This window comes from Pan troglodytes, chromosome 13 (genome assembly GCF_028858775.2).
Source record: "Pan troglodytes isolate AG18354 chromosome 13, NHGRI_mPanTro3-v2.0_pri, whole genome shotgun sequence".
NCBI classification, from domain to species: Eukaryota; Metazoa; Chordata; class Mammalia; order Primates; family Hominidae; genus Pan; species Pan troglodytes.
The window spans coordinates 74,120,929-74,141,897 of NC_072411.2; the positions used below are offsets into that span (position 1 = coordinate 74,120,929).

At 39.0% G+C, this 20,969-nt stretch overlaps 1 protein-coding gene across 12 annotated transcripts in view; it reads left to right on the forward strand.

Moving 5' to 3' along the window:
- The window catches only part of METAP1D (methionyl aminopeptidase type 1D, mitochondrial), an 82,671-nt gene extending 62,157 nt beyond the window's left edge, over positions 1-20,514 (forward strand). For 5 of the 12 annotated variants that reach the window (XM_003309414.6, XM_063790582.1, XM_063790581.1 and 2 more), the window contains 8 exons: positions 1,784-1,933; positions 3,668-3,816; positions 4,329-4,371; positions 9,017-9,180; positions 15,879-15,976; positions 17,295-17,342; positions 18,208-18,286; positions 18,408-20,514. In XM_003309414.6, coding sequence (XP_003309462.1) covers positions 1,784-1,933; positions 3,668-3,816; positions 4,329-4,371; positions 9,017-9,180; positions 15,879-15,976; positions 17,295-17,342; positions 18,208-18,286; positions 18,408-18,486 — 810 coding nt within the window. In that variant the 3' untranslated portion in view covers positions 18,487-20,514. Of the gene's footprint in view, positions 1-1,783; positions 2,020-3,667; positions 3,817-4,328; positions 4,372-9,016; positions 9,181-15,878; positions 15,977-17,294; positions 17,343-18,207; positions 18,287-18,407 lie in introns of all 12 variants that reach the window. The other 7 variants (XM_063790580.1, XM_063790585.1, XM_063790584.1 and 4 more) reach the window with 2 other exon arrangements.
- Positions 20,515-20,969: the final 455 nt, after the last annotated feature.

Genomic DNA, 20,969 nt, shown 5'->3' on the forward strand with positions numbered 1-20,969 from the left:
TGAAGATAAAACTATACGTATGTAGTTTTCTAACTGTTTTAGAGAAAAAAATTGACTATAAAATTGTGATGATTCAAAAGAGATTACTTAAAACTAACATACTAGATTTTTTTAAGCCTGTTCTTACATTTTCCTTGTTATTGATGCTGGTGTCTTTGAATTGTCTTTTAGACTAAATTAAATAAAATATGTCTCAGAGCAGTCTTGGCTTTTTTTTTTCAGAGATTGCAATTCTGTGGAAAGGCAATCTATCCATTTTTCAAAATGCAATATAAAGGGAGTGTGCGAGTGAGCCCTTTAGGAAGAAGGAGAGTAGCTAAAGAAATATAGATTGGTCACAAAAATCATCTGCTTTCTCCCTTCTATGAACTTTATTTACAGCGAGCCCATGTTTAGTATGTTATACTTCTGAAGGTGAGTGGCCCACTTTTATGGCAAAGGCCAGTGACACAGAAGGGCCGCCAGGATGTATCCCCTGGCCTGGCCATCACAGTGAGAGTGAGAATTTGGTATTAGTCACAAAATTGACACTTTTTTCCTTAGAAGAAAAGAAAAAGAAATCTCTGGTGAGGTGAATTGTATTGTTTTAGCCATTTCAGTCAATTTCAGCATGACAGCCCAACAGCCCTTCTGCCTGCAAGTTATAACCTTGCCAGATCACAGAGCAGAGTGGAGACAAGAACACAGGCTCTTTGGGGGAGACCTGGTGAGCATTTGTGGGCATTTGTGGTGTAGCTGTGGGAGAGTAGATGTTCCTCTGGAGCTCAGCTGTGGCAAACCAGGCAGTAGTGTTACCTGTATCAGAAAACCCATCTGAACAGGGGAGCAAGTGAAGACCCGTAACTCCTGCAGGACAGGCTTCACAAAGAAGAGAGCCCTAACCTCAGCCCTTCCAGAGCTGCTGCAATGTTTCAATTGAAGAGTGTTATCTCCCTCAGCTTCCTGTCCCAAACTGCTGTGGAGCCTAACTGTGGACTGTCCAATAATGCTTATAGTTTGTAATGCATTATAAACTATAAATAGTTTGTAAAGAGCTGTGCAAAACCTTGGGACTGAAAGAAGCTTTGTGTGTAAGATGGTATTTATTTCCTGAATACTGCCCATGGTGGAGAATGGTCTGCAAAAGTGATCAGGGTTGCACGTCTTGAGTTTTGGGGTGGCTTTTTGTTTACTCTTGACAAATAATGGAAATGTTCTAGGTAATTTTTATGTGCTTGAAGAATAAAACTTGTTTCATTTTATTCTAGTGTCTCAGTGTAAGTATGGTTGCAAAATGTAAGAAAAGTGTATATGTAATAGGCTTTAGGGAACTTGACAGTCAGCCTTTTTACATATATTCATTTTGAGAGGGTGTTGGGAGCTATCTTTTGCATAAATTATATTTTTGTGTTAAGAAGATGAAAGTGCTCTTAATTAACCATTTGGTGAATTGGAAGCTTGGTGCTATTTTTCATCAATGGTGAATATGCTTCTAACTGGGTTGGGAGGAGGAAAAAGAGAAAACTACTGTTTGTTTTGACCAGAAGTCTACTTCAGTCCAGTTTGACTCAAAGCATGGTAAGGTTAACAGACCATCCAGAGGCAGCACTAACAGGCAATGTTAAGTTCAAAAGGGCAGGGGAAGGAACTGGGGGCAGCCTGGAGGGTCTGTTGTGCTGGCTTCGGAGGTCGGTGCTCCGGCAGGAAGGGCAGAGCTCCATGAAGCAGGAGGCTGTGTCTGAAAAAATGATCCCATTGTCGTGCGCTGGGTTCTGATCTTCGTTTTCAATCCTTTTTCCTCAAGCACATAAAGAAGCCAGACTATGTGACGACAGGCATTGTACCAGACTGGGGAGACAGCATAGAAGTTAAGAATGAAGATCAGATTCAAGGGCTTCATCAGGCTTGTCAGCTGGCCCGCCACGTCCTCCTCTTGGCTGGGAAGAGTTTAAAGGTGGCGTCTCACCAAGCCTCAGAACGACTTACATAAGGGGCAACAAACACTCCTCTTTTTTTCCTTCTCCTTAACTCTTCTTTTAGGTTGACATCTAATTTGTTTTAAAAATTTATTTTTTTTAAATTGTTTTTAAAAATTAAGTAAAGCCTTGGGATGGGGAAAAGGAATTTTATTATTTTATGTGTTTATTCAAGAAGTAATTTAAAATCCAAATTCAATTTTAACTAGCAGAATTCTAGAGATACTTTGGTCTCAGTCAACCTATCCAAGTTGATCAATGGCAGACAGCTTTGATTTTTGCCCCCCTACTCCTGCCTGTAGTTTCAGCTTTTACTCCCCACATTATTTCTGTGTGCTTGAAGATTTGCTCTACCTTGTCCTTTGTCTCCTATTTTCTTGTATTTGCCCTGCAAAGAAAGATCAGATCACATACACAAAGCTGTAGGTAATATAGCAGTGTAATTACATACAACTTCCTACTACAAGATTTAGTTCTTTTAGGCCAGGCGCAGTGACTCACGGCTGTGGATCATTTGAGGTCAGGAGTTCGAGACCAGCCTGGCCAACATGGTGAAACCCCACCTCTACTAAAAATATAAAAATTAGCCGGGCGTGGTGGCGGGCACCTGTAGTCCCAGCTACTTGGGAGGCTGAGGCAGGAGAATCACTTGAACCCAGGAGGTGGAGGTTGCAGTGAGCCAAGATCATGCTACTGTACTCCAGTCTGGGCAACAGAGTGAGACTCCATCTCAAAAAAAAAAAAAGATTTAGTTCTTTCATTTAGTTCTTTCATAATAATCTGAAGCACCCTTCTGTATAAGGATTATAAAAGAAAAATATGAGCCTATTTTCTGCCAAAAGGTGGGCAGAATTTAGGAAGTGAGACTCAAAGATAAAATCACTCACAGTATCTTCTGTGTAATAAACTTACAACACGGCTAAACATAATGTATATATACAAAATGAAGAAAATTATTGAAGAAATGGTTAATTTTTAATAAAAGATTTTATTTTTGTTTTAGAATTTTATTTATGTTTATGGAGTTTATGGAAATAGTCTTCATATACTTATAAAACTCAATTTCAGTTTTCTTTTAGTTTGGGAGCAATTTAGTTTGGAATACCTTTAGTAAGGAAAAAATATTTTTAAAAATACATTTATTTAGACATGAAAGAAATGAAGATTACTTAAAATCAAATCTCTACAAACTATATTAGACTCAGTCTTTTAAATATCAACCATAATCTCTATGCCATTGCTGCAAAACCCCTGTAATGTTTTACTGAGATAAAAAGATGCGAGTTGACCTACTTTTCAAGCTTTTCAAGGTTCAACTGATGAACCTTTTGAGCATTTATTCACATGCGCTGGGTAGCCCAGGGCACCAATCATTGAGAAAGAGTAAGGAATTGCCGAAGAACATAATTTTGAAATCCTCAGGCCAGAAGGGAGTTATGTCATTTAATGACTCACAAATGATTTAGAGGATCGTAGGGTTTAACATTTCTATTTCCTAATGGTCCATAACACCATCATATGCCCAAATGATTGTCCACAAGGCACAGTTGAGGATTCTAACACTAATCATAATTAATTCAAATGTTGTACCATAAGTTTATCATAGTAAATTTATACAGTCTCACATGGAAGTACTGTTGCTATAGCATAGTTGATAAATACAAGAAATGTCTTCAATTGTTGCTGCACAATTTCTTTATTTAACATTTTAGGTTGACATGACAACTGAAGAGATAGATGCTCTTGTTCATCGGGAAATCATCAGTCATAATGCCTATCCCTCACCTCTAGGCTATGGAGGTTTTCCAAAATCTGTTTGTACCTCTGTAAACAACGTGCTCTGTCATGGTATTCCTGACAGGTATTCAGTTCTTAATAACATATTGTTCCTTTGGAAACTAAAACATGAAGCTAAGATCTGTAACATATGTTGAAAGACACTATCATTCAATTGAAACCCACCAGTAAACTTCTGAAATTGATTATGATAAAACAGAAATTTTGAAGTATTTTACTTCTAAATGGATACAACACCACCATTTAATGTTTGTTAAAGCAGTGCATAATCTAAATGGGGGTTGTGCATTACGTATGTCTTTTACTTCTTAGATTTTAATCATATAAGTGGTAAAATTCAAATGTGGCAAATTTTTCTTATCAACTCTTGTTTTGGTTCTTGGCAAAATTAAGGTAACAAATTAAGTGCATCTTTTGAAATAAAGATTAGATTTAGTTATCCTGTGTAGTCCTCCTTCACTCCAAATTATCACTGCATCCCATTGGGTTTGTGACAGTCGTCATTAAGTATTTATTTTTATTTTCCTTTTATTGAGATCTGTCCATCACCATTTTTTTTTTCTGTTTACGTTTTAGTCGACCTCTTCAGGATGGAGATATTATCAACATTGATGTCACAGTGAGTAAATCATATAAAAAATTGTCTTTGATCAACTTCAGGATTGCTGGTAGCAACAGGAAGAGTGGATTGAAAATGTGAACTGCACCAGTGGAAGTGCTGTTTACTTCTAGACCCAGACGCAAGCAGCTGGTTTCCTTTTTTGTCTTTAACTCTGTGTTTATTCCAAGTAAACCCAGGCCTGACTTGAATTTAGGGCTGCAATCAGATGCACTGAGATCAATGTTGGCCTAAGTGAAATGTCAACCCAATCCTGCTATGTGTCATGTTTTTGAGAAGGTGTAATTGTTATTGATCCACTGTGTAGTTAACGCAGAGCACCACAGCACTGGGCAGCTGCTGAAGCTAGATATGTATGAGATGAGCTAACATGAAGAAAGCCAGCATTTTTCCTTCACTCTGCCAAGATTGATCTTCCTCTTCCTGCTGATTTTGAGTGGGGCCTGTCATTATCTTACTCTGTCATTAGGGGCTACATTGGCCTGTGTATGTCAGTCTATTTGGACAGCAACTCTTTTGCTAGCAGTGTTCCCTAGATTTATTAAAATCCCTGAAGGTAACGTTGAGTTCCATTTCTGGTATAGAGAGCCTTGTGCTCAAAGTAAGCAGAGTGGTTTTTATGTCTGAACTTAAGTTTTCACCAAATGGTTAATAGCCTTTCTTTTAAGTAACAAGCCTAAGTAATTTATCATAGGGACTTCAAATTGTACAAGATGTAGCTTTTTCTCATTTTCTTAGCCTTTTACCATTCTCAGACTTGGATTATATGTGCTTTTACATTTCTGTTTATTAAAGAATTTTGTAATGATACCTTTGGATTACATAGATTATAAATAAATTCTGTACATCTAATGATTAACAAATACATTTTAAATAAATAAACAAAATTTAAACATCTTAGGAGAACTAGTTGAAATGACAATATTCAGGGAATACAATTTCTATTAATAAGGAAGTGTTTTTAAGAATAGTATCTAGACCATGAAACTTAAGTAGGAGTGGGAATGAGATAAAAATAGGAATCCAATGGTGGAATTCAGTCTGATTTTTAGTTGTTTAAGTTAACTAAACCTTTCTTCTTCATATCAATCATATGAGGAGATAGCCAACAATTCTTTTATTGCTGATGCTATTTCCTGTATCATTTTGTCCTACTTAAAATGCTTGAACACTTGCACCACATACATCCTGTTGGTATCTTTCCAACTCAGAATCATGTGGAAGGAGGTATTTTATGAAGTATACCTAAAATAGAGTTCTTTTCATGAGACACTTTTATTTTGGATTGTACCTGATTTTACGGTTTTACATCTATTATCTCATCTAGTCACCCTATCATGAAATGTTACCATTTTAATGTTTCGAATGAAATCAACTACTCTTCCCTACTGTTTCCAGTGTGTCCAAAGAAAATACTCTATTCCTTTTCTAAGTTTCCTGAATACTTAATAAACAGTTTTGTATTTAACATTCGAATTACTTCACAATTGTAAAACTTATAAAGCAAAGTGAAATATTTCCAAGTGTCTAGAAATGTGAAGGAATCTAGGAAACATATAGGTCCATATCTTAACAAATTATATTTCTTATAAAATATTTTATTAAGTGAAGGACTCCATTATCAGATCCTATGTTTCTATCAGAAAATACTCATTGCATCTTAGAATTATTGACATCTAGTATACATCACAAGAAATTAGATTTCCTTCCCCCCTTTAAAACTGAAAAATGTTTTTCTTAAAGACAATGCGATGTCCATAGTAGTTGCTCAATAAATATTTGTTAAATGAAGTACAAGGGCCAGGCGCAGTGGCTCATGCCTGAAATCCCAGCACTATGGGAGGCCAAGGCGGGCGGATCACCTGAGGTCAGGAGTTCAAGACCAGCCTGGCCAACATGGTGAAACCCCATCTCTACTAAAAATACTAAAAATATAAAAATTAGCCCTGTGTGGGGGCAGGAGCCTCTAATCCCAGCTACTTAGGAGGCTGAGGCAGGGAGAATTGCTTGAACCTGGGAGGCAGAGGTTGCAGTGAGCTGAGATCGCGCCCCTGCACTCCAGCCTGGGTGACAGAGCGAGACTCTGTCTCAAAAAATAAATAAATAAATAAATAAATAAATAAATGAAGTACAAGACAAGACTAGTTTATGGGTATAAATAGAAATTGTAGATGACTGCCACAGACTTTCAAAAGTATTGTATTTCTGTATATAGTGAATCTTTTAAGTAGTCTTTTTTTTTTTTAGACAGAGTTTCCCTCTGTTGCCCAGGCTGGAGCACAATGGCAGGATCTCAGCTCACTGCAAACTCCGCCTTAAGGGTTCAAGTGATTCTCCTGCCTCAGCCTCCCCAGTAACTGAGACTACAGGCACACGCCACCACGCCCAGCTAATTTTTGTATTTTAAGTAGAGGCTGGGTTTACCATGTTGGCCAGGCTGGTCTTGAACTCCTGACCTCAAGTGATCCGCCCACCTCCACCTCCCAAAGTGCTGGAATTATGGGTGTGAGCCACTGCACCAGTCTCAAATAGTCATTTTGATATTCCTTCCCTCCCTCCTTCCTTCCTTCCTTCCTTCCTTCCTTCCTTCCTTCATTCCTCCCTCCCTCCCTCCCTTCCTCCCTTCCTTTCTTTTTCTTTTTGTTTGTTTCCTTTTCTTTTTTTTCTTTTTCAGAGATAGGGTCTTGCTCTGTCACTCAGGATGCAGTGCAGTGGTGCCATCATGGCTTACTGTAACCTTGAACTCCTGGGCTCAAGCGATCCTTCTACCTTAGCCTCCCAAGTAGCTAGAACTACAGGCGTGTGCCACCACACCTGGTTAATTTTTTAATTTTGTAGAGATGGGGTTTCACTATGTTTCCCAAGCTGGTTTTAAACTCCTGGTCTCACGCAATCCTCTCATCCCAGCCTCCCAAAGGATTGCAGGCGTGAGCTACTGCACCCAGCCTCAAGTAATCATTTTCAAAGCTAGGAAAAAGTAATATGAAAAGATGAATAAAGATTTTTTAAAATAGTACATTTTTACTTAAAAAGCAGTTATATAAACATTCATTTATACATTTTCTTGACTACACCTATATTAGCAAATTTTATATTCTTGTATTTTGAATGAAATGGTATTTTGTATTTTGAAATAGTATTCTTGTATTTTGAATGAAATATAAGAATATAAAAATTTGAATTTTTGAACGAAATCAGCATAGTCTTCCCTACTGTTTCCAATGTGTCCAAAGAGAATACTCTATTCCTTTTCTAAGTTTCCTGAAGACTTTTAATAGTTTCATTATTAACATTCAAACTATTTCAAAATTGTAAAACCTATGAAGCAAAATGAAATACTGCCAAGTGTATAAAATAAAAACTCATACTTTCCTGGATTGCAAAGGACTGTAAGTGGGAGTAAATGTATAAAACACTATTCTGTTGCAAGGTAATTAAGATAATTTGATATAGTAGAGAAAACACTCGATTAGAAGCCAATAATCCATCATATTAACCTGAATCTACCTCTATATTCTGCCACCAACCTTAAACAAGTTACTTATCTGTGCCTCAGTTTCCTGAATTATGAACTGAAGATCTAATAAAGACCTTTCTTGCTTTCTTCACAGAATATGAGAGCATTTTTTAAGAAATGCAGAGTACTATACAGATTTAAGACATTAATTCAGTATCACAACAGACTGAAAGCTCATATAAACATCTTTTTTATAACAGTTTCTACATTCTACCTTATGAGCAAGAGAAATGTGAAAAATAATTAGATAGGACAAATTTATGCAAAGTAGCAAATTCCATGCTACATCAAAGGATCAGTATCCAAACAGTTGCCTCTGCCTTTTATATTTACTATAGTGCTTGGTTATCATTGATTTATAATGAATCTGGTATCTTTCAAGATCCTACTTGGCTTCTGAATCACTGAAGACTGATAAAATTATACTTTCTGTAATTGTGCTTTTAAGCTTGTTTTATTATATTCTAATTCTTTAGATATCCATATATAGTGCTTTCTATTAACGTTCGGCTGTCTGGAACATTTGATTAAGATTTCACTTCTAGACATAGGATTTTTCTGTAACACATTTCATTCCTATATGGAACCACTTCAATTCTTAGAACTGAATTCTCCTATTTGTTTGTTAGAATACAGACATGTCTATCTTACTTCTTCTTGTCATTATATATCACTTCAAATGTAGAACTGGTAAATACAAAATCAAGTAAGTCTTCATGACATTGAAGAAACTTTTCACTATGTTAAATACTTCTTGGTTCTCTAAACCTATTGTGGTAATTGTAGATCAAGGTCTTTGGCTACTAATTTTTGCTTATATAATTTTGTCTTCTCAGAAATAAAGTGAGGAATCAAAATATTACAGTAGTATTGTTCATCATAATGCTGAAATAACCATACTAGTTAACATAGTTGTTTTTAAATTTTGCAATATCATTGCATGGCTTCATCTTTTAAATTTCTGCAAGGTTTCAATATATCTATTTCTTCTTTTTTTGATAGGCAAATGAATAATTCTGGAAGGGTAAAACACATGAGTCTACTAAATACATAAATGAATACAATGTATACTTTAGGAAAGTAGATTTTTAAACAAGGACATATTTTTAAATTTCTGCTTATGTTTAGGTCTATTACAATGGCTACCATGGAGACACCTCTGAAACATTTTTGGTGGGCAATGTGGACGAATGTGGTAAAAAGTTAGTGGAGGTTGCCAGGAGGTGTAGAGATGAAGCAATTGCAGCTTGCAGAGCAGGGGCTCCCTTCTCTGTAATTGGAAACACAATCAGGTAAGCCTTACATTGACAAGTAAAGGGAGGGTTGGCAAATGGTACAAAGGTTATTGGTGGCTTGGTATAAAGTTGATGACATGTTTTATGATTCAGAACCATCATTTCAGTCTGATATCAGTATGTGAACTGCCAGGCTGCAATATTGTTTCCTGAGTTGAAAAAAAAAAAAAGATTTTATAAAAATGAATTATACCAGGGTCAGCAAAGAAACTTATAGAAGGAGCAAGCAATATTTACATGGCTGCTTTTGTTTTAGCTTGACATACTGGTCTATAGTTTCCCTTTATTCAAAATCACACCAAATATGGAAGGGAGTACCTAAGAAGGCGATGAGCATCTCAACCCTGGGGTTTTTAATAAGACAGGAGAAAAACTAAATTTTATAAAGGAATGAAGTGAAATGTATTTCTGTGATATGAAGATAATAAAGTGTTAGTTCAAGCAAGCCTTACCTTTCAAATTGGTAGATTAACAAATAGCCTGAAACGGTGATCTTCTGTTCTTTTTTTGTCTGGTTCATTTTTTCTGTAAACCGTTGTTTATTTTTCACAGAGTATCTATCCTTACTTTTTGAATGTATGTGTATGTGTGTTTTCTGAATTTAAGACTTTTCTTTATAATCTGTTACCTACTTTTAGGTCTTTTTTCCCCCATAACTGTTTTGAAGTAGACATGCCGAATATATGTTTTCATTTTAAAGTAATGCATTCTGTTAAAGATGATCACATCAGTACCCTTTAAAGTACTGTTCTCATTAATATGAACCATTGAATACTTCCCATTTGTCTAAAGGATGGAAGGCTTAGTCACCTTGAAAAGATGCTGCCTTTTTTTCTTCGTAAGCCTTCAAATACTTTAAGAAAAAAGCCAGTAAAATATCAGTTAAATGTATTTATGGCTTTAAAAATATTGTAACAGTGTCTGAATCAAACTTTAGTAAAATCTCTTTGGGTTATATCTGAGAAGCTTTTATTGAAGACTTTGAACAAAATTGTGTTTTTGACAGTTTTAAATTATAGGCTAACTAGCCTGGGAAAAAAGGATAGTGTCTCTCTGTTCTTTCATAGGAAATGTTGAATCAGACCCCTACTGGGAAAAGAAATTTAATGCATATCTCACTATCTTACTGTCCATGAATATAATAGAAATGAATTCAAAATGCAGTTTTATTTTTGCAAATGGGATGAGTCGATAGATGCACCTCATATTTTTGAACACCTAGGGTTCAACAAATTTACTGGTGGTGCTCTTGCATTTTAACAAAATTTATTCTTCAGTAGAAGGGGGCAGAGAACACTAGATTCTTATTCAAGCATTCTATCGAGCTCTGCATTCATGGCTGTGTCTAAAGGGCATGTCAGCCTTTGATTCTCTCTGAGAGGTAATTATCCTTTTCCTGTCACGGAACAACAAATGATAGCTAACTACAGAGGCACATTTGCAGTAGTCACATTCATCAACTGCAGAAAAAAAAATTCAATTTAATTGTGCAACACAGCTGCACATGGGCTTTTGAGCATTTCTGTTGTTCTCCCTGTCTCGCTATTCCTCCCTCCAGATCTATTTTTTAAACTTTTTTTCTGGTTATTTTTTCCCCTTTTTGTCTCTTCTTCCATTTTTACTCTCTGTACTTTCTTGTTAAAGTAATTTTCCTTTGTGGCTCTCATTCTTTTTCCCCCATTGAAGGCTATGAATGTAGAAAATTATCACAATTACTCATATAATTGAGCCTCTTTGTAGCAAGTGCAACTCCAGTAGCCTTTCTCCATCATGAAAATGGTTTCATTATAGGGTTTTTCATATTCTCTGACACCATCTACACAGAGGAACAGGCGTGCAGATGAGATGTACTAGGAACAGGCTAGATCAGTAAGGTCACAGTAGGAATAATTAGCTCTGCTATGGAAAGAGCATCTAGGCCTTTTACTGCTACATAAATGTACTGTCCATGGCTTTTAGTCACAAAAAAAACTTACTAACAAATGGAGCTCCCGCCTACTACTTTGAAAAAAAGATTTGTATCAACACTACAATTTTCCATCATTAAGACTAATAACACAGAGCCTAGTATACATCAAGGGGAATAAAAAGAAAAATCTCACATTCAAGTGGCGGCTGGGTGCTGACCTTTGTTCCCTTTTTTTGTGTACGACTTAACTCTTTACAAAAAAGAGCCACACGCCACACCAACATGCAGGTGAACTCCAGCTAGTACTAGCAAAGCATAGCATTCAGTTGGAAAATCTGATAAATCTCCATGCAGGATAATGCATTTCATTACATATTCACTACATTAATTCTAGCTACATTAAAAAAAAAAAGAAGAAGAAGAAGAGTAGAATTGAAAGTGACATTGGATTTTAGCTATCTGGATACAAAGGTCAGTTTTCACAGAGTATGAATTTGCATGTACAAGCTTTTTTGAAAACCAGATCAGTCAGTCCCAACAACTGCACTTAAAAAAACTATGTGGAAAATAACAGACAATGAACTTTTTGCTTGTACCCTAATATATTTCATTATTTAGATGGTTTATGTCTGCCACTAGAAAGGAAACTGGCCCCGATTCTAACAAATATTTGTTCTGATGTGTTAAAGCAGTGTTTCTGGACACCTATTATCTTGCCTTTTCTTATTCTGGCAAAATCTTAGGGGAATAAGTAAACAAACCATATTTACCTTTAAGCCAAAGTACTTGAAATCATTACAGACCAAAGGTTTACAAACATCTTTCAACTCGGTCTTGTTTATTTTAAGATATTCACCATCTTTTGCATAGCCTCTCTCTACTGATACACTAGGAAAAGAACAAGCAACTTGTATTAGTATTATGTTATCAAAAACCTTGAGATCTCTACAGGAAATTTTGGAATTCTCCTCTGAAACCTAAAGAAGATAATGTCTTTGAGGAAGTATCAGCTAAAATGTTTTAATGGAAAGAGTTCTCTCTGGGCCCTTTTGCTTTTGTGAGGAATGTCTAGTAATCTTTAGGTCATAGTGTTACTAGACTCACTGTACCTCCATTTGCTTTAAAATATTTCTAAATCTGTGTTTTTATAATTATCTCTAGATTATACAATCTGTACATATGAGTATATTGTGAATGTGTAGATTCATGCATCATGAATATGTGACAGTTCAATCAAAAATAATTTAAACTTGTAAATGTCATGATGAAAGTATCAATAAATGGTTTTTAATGTTTAATTCATAACTATATGTTTTGATATTAATTTGGAACAATATAAAGCAGATTTTTAAAAAATAATCTCTTTCTATTAGATTATGCACATTTAAACAATAAGTGGCTCAGGCAAAATAAGTCATTTTAATGTCATCTGTGATGGATTTTTCTTGACAGCTACTGTAAATTACAATTATACTGCTTCTCTCTGCACATGAAAGTAAGCATTGCAATAAATTATCTTTTATTTCAATCCATCATGTCTGCTTTCCAGAAACAGAAAACCTCAAATAAAAGTTCAGCACTATTGTAAGAAAAATACAGTAATTTGTGATCTGGTTTGAAACAAAAAAAATCTACTACTTTTTTGGAAAACAGTTGTTGGCTTTCAAAAATATTACTAATTGTACTTAAACATTCCTTTTCATTAGAAGGAATCCCTGGATTTGTGCATTCCTTCATTCATAACTACTGCCTAAAATAAATATCTAGAAAGAGTAAAGAAAAATTTCATAACTTATGAAATAACGTGCCATTTGAGATCATTTATTAGAGATGTGACTATTTGGAGATTAGTGCTGTTTATAGGATTAATGTAAAATTGGCAATAAATCTATTTTTATGTGCATTTTTATTTCTTTATAACAGCATGTACGTAAACACAGTACTCCTCTGCCCTCTTGGGGAATGTATTTTTAGTCAAAAAACTAGTTGAAAAGTATTAAGAAATTTAATTTACCTAGATGACATTTAAATTGAGTATAACTGCCTCATGAAAAGGAATTAAACTGAAGAAAATGGTCACAAGATGAAATTCCTTAAAAGAGGTATCTTTTTCATGTATAAACTGTAACTACAACATGAATTGTAATAAGACGGTATAATAGGAAAGTAAGTTCATAAACAACCTTTATGTATCCTCCTCTCCCTCTCCAAATATTCCATATAAAAGGCCTCAAATCACAAGTGTGCTTGGGTTCATGGGCAGATGTCACACTGTCTTAAAGGATTTTTAGTTAGAGAAAATCAGAAGATCTACTACCAGGAGAATTCTTTTCAGTAGGTTTCAGCAGAGCAAAGACAGATTATATCCGTGAAATGTCCAGGGCAAGAAAACTCTTGTGCACAGAAAAGGGTTATGGCCTGTGGTGACTGGTGTTTGGGAGTACTTGGGTACTTCTGCCTGCCCTGCTGTTTCCATTTTCCCCAGCATGCCAGTCAAGAGGTGCAGACACACTCCAACTCCCCATGCCACAGTTAGGGTTACCAGTACTTTCTTTCATATTAGAGGAGTGAAATTTGCTACTACTGGTCACTTGGATTGTCTCTGTGAATTTGGATTTAAACCCTACAATCAGGTAAATAATCTTGTGCTCCCCATTTATTCCAAAATAATAGAAAGGGAATGCTTTTAAACAGTAATTAGGAATATTAATGAGATTCTATCTGACTTAGTTCCAGTAAGTGCTAAAAACCACCTACCAATCCAGAAGGAAAATACTCTGCAAAGCAAACAGGAGTGTATACTCAGCTCCTGAGAGTCAGGCATTAAGATGTGCTCAAGCAGGGAACTGGGGGAAATTTGGCCTGTTCTTTTCCTCTTTCCACCTGGCTGTGAAATCCTCTAACCTTTGCATCCATGACACACAGATTCTATGATACTCCTGGAGCCAGAAGTTGCAGCAGGACCCACGGAGTAAATTGTTGTAGGAGAATGCTCTTAGATATCTTTAGCCACCTAGTAATTGCACAGCTTCTTTTATGCAGAGGAACGAGAGGTATGATGGGGGGAGGGACCCTAAGTGTTTTTTCAGAGTGGGCTTTCTTCCTCTCCTCTCATCGGAAATTAAAATGAAGATTGCCATTGTAACACACATTTAAGATGTAGCCGTGATGCCTGCCAATCAGCCGGATCCTTTAAAAAAAAAAAAAAACCTAGATTTTTTTTTTAGAAGAGAAAATAGAATAGTTTATATTGAGTGTTCTTAGAATCATTGAGGTTTGTTGGGATTGAACTAACATAATTTATAGGTTTAGGGAGAAACTGTTCCTGTAAAAAAAAAATCTAGATTATTATGTCCTATTTAATTATCTTTCTTCCACCCTGTTTTCACTCTTCATCCTCAGTGTTTATTCAGAAACTGTGTGGCACAAACAAAAACACCTTGGGAAACACCAAATAGAAATACTTGCCCACCAAAGATCCACAGAAATAACCATAAAGTACAACGTAAGAGATAAAAACCTTGACTTACCGTTCCTGTCCTCAACATATGTATAGCTTACCTATTTCTGCACTAACAGTTACATCAAAATTAAATCTGAATAAGAGGCTGCCCATCTGCTGGTTATAGTGACATCCAGGTCTAAGTGAAGCTGTCTTACAAGTCTGGGGATGGTTAAAATTATTTAGAAAAACATATAAACATGAATGGCCATAAAGATGCTGGCTGAAAGCCTGTGGGTTCATGTTAAACTAAACTTAGAGTCTGTTAGAGACTCTAGTTTGAGATCTAGAAACTTAGTTCTGTTAATAATTGAAATAGTAGTCCTGTAAATCCCAATCTAGTGTTAGGGTTAGGGGCATTTTGCCCTTTGTCCACATGAAAATATAAATTCTTAATAGTATATGTGTTCTTGTTTGTCTGATGCTCCCCAAAATAAACATGTTAGCTGATTTCAAGGACTACTTTTCAATCTTGTAGATGAAGATTTTAGAATTGGAGTCTGTGTGCTTGGTTTCAGATGGAATGTAAAACATTTGCGCATGCAATGTACTTCTCCACATACGTGTAATGAAGTAACTAATGAAGCACTAAGAATTGGGAATCACAATACTAGCTTATTTAAGCATCCTAGTGATTAAAAAGCATTCTTTATGAATTTTGTCAATGGTGCAGGTCTTGAATGGAACTCTCAAATGATCTCACGGTTTTGGAGTATTTCAAGAATATTGACAAAGTAGATTGAGCTTTTCGTGTGAGTGTGCCTGTTGTTAAAATGTATAACACTTTGAAATAGAGCAGAAAAAGGGAACCATAGAAGTAGAAAGTCATACTTCTATATTGTAATTTGTTTTATATTTGGTTCCCCAATCAGGAGTAATTTATAGTCTTTTTGTGAAACCTCAAAAAAGCCAGGCAGGTTTTTATGACCTGCATTATATGCACATATATCCCGGTTATGTATGGCAATCACTATGTGTGTATACACACTTATTTGTTGTCTTAAAGTGGCTTTGTCTGAATGCTGTACAAAGGTAAATGACTCAAACGACTGTGTTAGATAGATATGTACCTTCTTTCTTCATATATCCAAAGACAGTGGTTGCAGGCAACAGCAAAAATTAAAATTATTACAGCGTAATGAAAACACATGAATGTTATTATCTGACTCTAAATATTACTGACTTTTTCTTTTTCAGAGAATATTTTAAAGTGACTTTGTTTTATCTTAGTATGCCCAAAAAACTTATCTAATTTAATTAAATATTTTTTGGTCACTTTTAAAGCCACATAACTCATCAGAATGGTTTTCAAGTCTGTCCACATTTTGTGGGACATGGAATAGGATCTTACTTTCATGGACATCCAGAAATTTGGCATCATGGTAAGAAAGTTCATTTGGAGGCTGTTTCTTGATCAGAGATCAAGATGTGGCAGCTTTGACCCTGAAGCTCTTCCTCTGACTTTGAATCTGCATTATCAACCTTGTGTTTGTGTGTGTGTTTATGTGCAGGGGGCAGGGGAGGGGGGTCTGCTTAATTTTAACCGGGACATTACTGTGTTACTGGATTAGAGCCCAGCTGTTTCAATCCCAAAATAAGGTTTATTTTGCTCTCTGTCTTCTCCTGAAGGGTGCATGGCTGGAAGGCACAAGGGATATTTGTGTAGAAAAAGTTACTGAAAACAAAACGCCACTGCATCAGTGTCCCAGCAGCATGCACATATGACTGTTTTCTGTTTTGCTTTTTCTACCCCCTTTTCTAGCTGCTGACTGTTGTGGTTAAACTTCATTACATCTTACCCAGCGTTGACAGCTGATGTATTTAGCAGCATGTACTCTTTAGTGATTTCTAGATTATGCCCACCCTTGTCTTCCTTCCCCAGAATCTCTTGTTTTTCACTGCCTGGGTGTGCACCCTATAGTGAGAAGACAGGGGTGGGCCCAGAGGGGTGGGAGGATTTGGGTTGAGGTAGGAGGCAGCTCAGTGGAGCACCCTCAAGGCAGGTCCACACCTGGACAGGGACCAAAGGAAAGTTGGTCCTGGGGCCTTGACCTGTGCCCCTATGGACTTGATTGGTCCATAGAAGGACTACTCTTTCGGACCCATGCCCTCGAGGATCGCTGGACACCCAGCAGGTCCAAACCCTCTTTGGACCAAAGAGCCCCCACCTAGGCAGCTCAAGAGGTTCAGGTGAGAGTGCAGAAACGGCTTGTCAGCCTTGTGCCCTACCTGGTGCCAGTGTCTGAAATGAAGCTATTTGAAGTCAGGCCCCTGCTCCCCACAACCTGCACCAAAGGAGGCTGCCCTCCTTTGCATCCTTCCCCAGGACTTCTTTGAGTGAGGGGTGTGGGCAAGGCCCAGGACCCAGTAGTAGGCTGGGAGCCCTAGTAGCCTGGGGGACAGGGAGAGGGGGAGAGGAAGCCTGACGTGTCTGAAACAACCAGGCTGCCCCTGCCAGGCCTTGGAAAACTCTTCCGGGGGAGTCTTGACCCAGAGCACAGATAATGCAAAGACTCCGGCCCAGTAGCCCCGTGTTTAACTCCTGGTCACTATCCAGGACTCCAGAAATCTCCACCTTCCTTCTCTAAAAGAAGAGAAATAAAACAACCAAGTTTTTTAAAGGGGCCTGACCCCTGTAATCTATTTTTTTTCTGTCCTCCCCATTTCCTATTCTCACCCCCCATGTTTTTTGTTTTGCAGCAAATGACAATGATCTACCCATGGAGGAGGGCATGGCATTCACTATAGGTAAATTGAGCTCCTCTTCCAAGTGATTGCGTAGCTCCTGGTGGAAGCTTTTGCCACTGGCCTAGGCCCGGCAGTCCGGTGAAGGACCAATAAAGCCAATCAGTGTAATGAAATAATTCGGATGCACTGGAAATCTGATTAAATAATATCCTCAAGCCCCATCTTCCTAAATCAGATACTTACCGACACATTTAGGAGAAGGCAGCCATCCAACCTCTAATTCTGTTACCAGCATAATGTGGTGTTGGGTTTTTTGTTTTGTTTTGTTTTTTCATTAACACCCAGTAACTAGACACGATTATGTCCCTTGCTCCCTGTCAGCAAGTGGCATGTGCTCTCTGGTGGCCCGTTCCTGGCTGATCCTGTGATTGGTATCACCACCAAATTCCAGTCACCTAGGGCCGTAAAGGCATCCTGTTTCTGACTGTGGGACTTAATGGAGAAGCAATTAGAGTGAAATAAGAAAATTGTTATTTGCTGATGAATGAACATCTCGAGCATGTTTTTAAAATTTAAATATTTTTTAAAAAATTGGTATTTATAAGAGGGACTGGTGTTTGGGTGGTTATTATCCACGGGGTCCTAATTAAAGCTTGATTAAAATACCCTTCTTTCTCTAAAAAATTACGAACTAGGCAACTTCATACATTTTGAATGGCGTAGTGTTTCCTCTTCCTACTGTTTAGTTTGTAGTATACTATGTAAGCAACATCAATTATCAACCCTTGCAAGATGACAACATGAGCCTGTGGGGGAAGCACTTGAGGGGAGGGAGGAGAAACTTCTCTTTTTTAATAATCAGCCGGAAACAATGTTTAACAAGAATCTGATGAGGTCACTGCAGTAAATATTTTTCCTCTTACAGAGCCAATCATCACGGAGGGATCCCCTGAATTTAAAGTCCTGGAGGATGCATGGACTGTGGTCTCCCTAGACAATCAAAGGTGTTTGCTTTCTGCTCTGTTGCTTTTAAATTGTATGGGAAAGGAAGATTGGTCCGACGGCGCGCTTGTGGCCCGGCCGGAGCTTGCGTGCGCGTTCTGACGGCTGGGTGCTGTGTTACAGGTCGGCCCAGTTCGAGCACACGGTTCTCATCACGTCGAGGGGCGCGCAGATCCTGACCAAACTACCCCATGAGGCCTGAGGAGCCGCCCGAAGGTCGCGGTGACCAGGTGCCTTTTTAAATAAATTGCTGAAATTTGGCTGGAGAACTTTTAGAAGAAACAGGGAAATGACCAGTCGTGCGGTAACCTGCGTGGCTCCTGATAGCGTTTGGAAGAACGCGGGGGAGACTGAAGAGCAACTGGGAACTCGGATCTGAAGCCCTGCTGGGGTCGCGCGGCTTTGGAAAAACAAATCCTGGCCCTGGACTCGGTTTCCCAGCGCGGTCAACGCATCTGGAGGGGACTGGAGGAAACCCCCTGGTTGGAAGAGATTCCAAGAGAAGCACGGTTTTCTCTTTCCCTTGCCCTGACTGTTGGAGTAAAAAACCTCTTAAATCCATTGTGTCAGAGGTCCTTACCTCTCTGACAGTTACAGTGATCTTTGTATCTGAGCTTTGCACGTCTGCCGAAAAACCCGAACCTGTTGACTGGGATTTTTTTAAATCCGTTTCTCCCTTTTGTGTATTCCATATTGGCCGGCCCCAAGGATGCTCGCAGAAGCCAGCCCCCAACCCCAGCCCTTCCGTATCTTTCCCCTCCATCGCGGCTTTGCGATGAAAGATTAGCCCGCGAACAGAGGCATTGATTACAAACATGTCCTTGGCAGTGGACTCTGGGCCTGGCCATTCTTCAGGTTTCTGTCAATCCAGAAACGCGACTTTCCTGGACCCCTGCGGCTCTTCCTCCCCCGCCCACATCCAGCCCTCCAAGGCCAGTCCAGAGGTGAAGTTTGAGGCCCTGCCCCCACCCACCCCACACGCACGCACGCACGCACGCTAGACCGTTTGCTGCACTAGGAATTCGAGCTTGGGCCCCACTCGCCCAGGTGTGAACAGTGGCTGATTAGTGGGCGGTCTAGTCTCTAAAATGACCCCTCCCCAGACTGGCCCTCCTCGCATCCGGACCCGCGCTTGCACGCTGCAGGAGCCGCAAAGGTCAGCTGTTCTGGAAACCGAGAGGGTCCCAGAGAGAGGAGATACGGGCGCATTTGAGGGCAAGGGCCTACTTGGCCGGGACTGAAGCTTGCGAGTTGAGCTCCAGTTCGGCCGGCAGTTCCATCCCGCTTCAGGAGCAGGAATCCAAGGGCCCACGCTCTGTCTGCCAAGGGCCATTCCTGCCCGGAGCACCCTCCTTTCCCTTGCGCTTGCTCTCCGGTACCTGTTCCGCACCTGAGCTCAAGGGCAGGGAGAGGCCGGGCCTCTGGCAGTCCACGAAGGAAGCCGTCTGCCTTCGGTTATGATTTTAGGAACAAGTCCAACGAGGGTGTTCAAGCAGTTAATGGTTGTGCTAACTCTTGTTTCTACTGAAGCGGGTTTTGCAAAGCTGACATCCCTTAAAGATAACTTGGGCTTTCGGAAGCGGCAAGGAAATGGCACCTGTAGTTGCCAGGACAGGTGGTGTCCTCGGCCAGGACTAAGAGCCAGCTCATCTTTGTAACATTCATAATACGGGAAACTGAGGACCAGGCGGCTCAGAAAAGTGATGAGTTCCAGCTTTTACCTAACACAGGGTTCTCTCGTCGTCCCCCAACCCCTCCAGCTCGGCTTCTTTGTGTCCAGGGTTGTAGATTTTTGGATAGAGGTGTTTCTGATTCTAGTGAGTCTGAGAACTGGAAAAGACCAAGGAGGGGTTGATGATTTACAAGGTCCATAGAAAAACTTTTTGTGTGGTCGGAAGTTGGCCAAGCAGAGGCCCACAGCCTGATGCTACTGCCCCCCACCCCCCCAAAGATCTGAATTCCCTAAAGATCAAGAGGGTTCAGCTGGCCTTGGGAGATGTTTGCTGGAGAATGACTTCAGTTTTCTCCTAAGGCAATCAGATTGCAACCATTAGCATTGTATCTTATCCGCAAATCAGTTCACTCCGAGGTTCCCCAAGGATAGTTTTATTAGGACCACAGGACTTTACTAACCACTGAGGTAACACGCTGCTTGTGCAGCAATTATTTTGAGGTGGAGGTATTTATGGGACAAGTTTATAATTCCATTTATTAAAGGGACTAACCTAAAGTGTGTGGGTGTATATATATGTGTGTGTATGTGTGTACCAACACTCAGCAGCTCCCTAAAGAACTCCCTTTAACATGCTTTGAAGTTGAGATTAGGAAGTAGATTTAAAAATACCTCGTCCACGCCTTCCTGTCCCTCTTCCAGCTGAACTGGCCGAAAACCTCACCCAGAGCCACTGGGATTCCAGCCAAGAGTGGCTGTGGCTAACACCACCAGGACCTCCTGGTCCTGAGGTGACTCCAGTAGGTTCCATGAGGAATCCCGGACCCTCAGGACAAATGGGAGAGTTTTGTTTTCTCTCAGAGTGAGGGCAGGCAACAATTTAAGCAAACCGGCATTCAGAACAGGTGTCACCTTAGCAGTAGGGGGTGGGAGGGATCCACTCCAAGTTCACTGAGTGCAGCTAAGATCCCACATTGAGAAACCAGCTACCGCCAGCGGCTCGGCATCAGAGG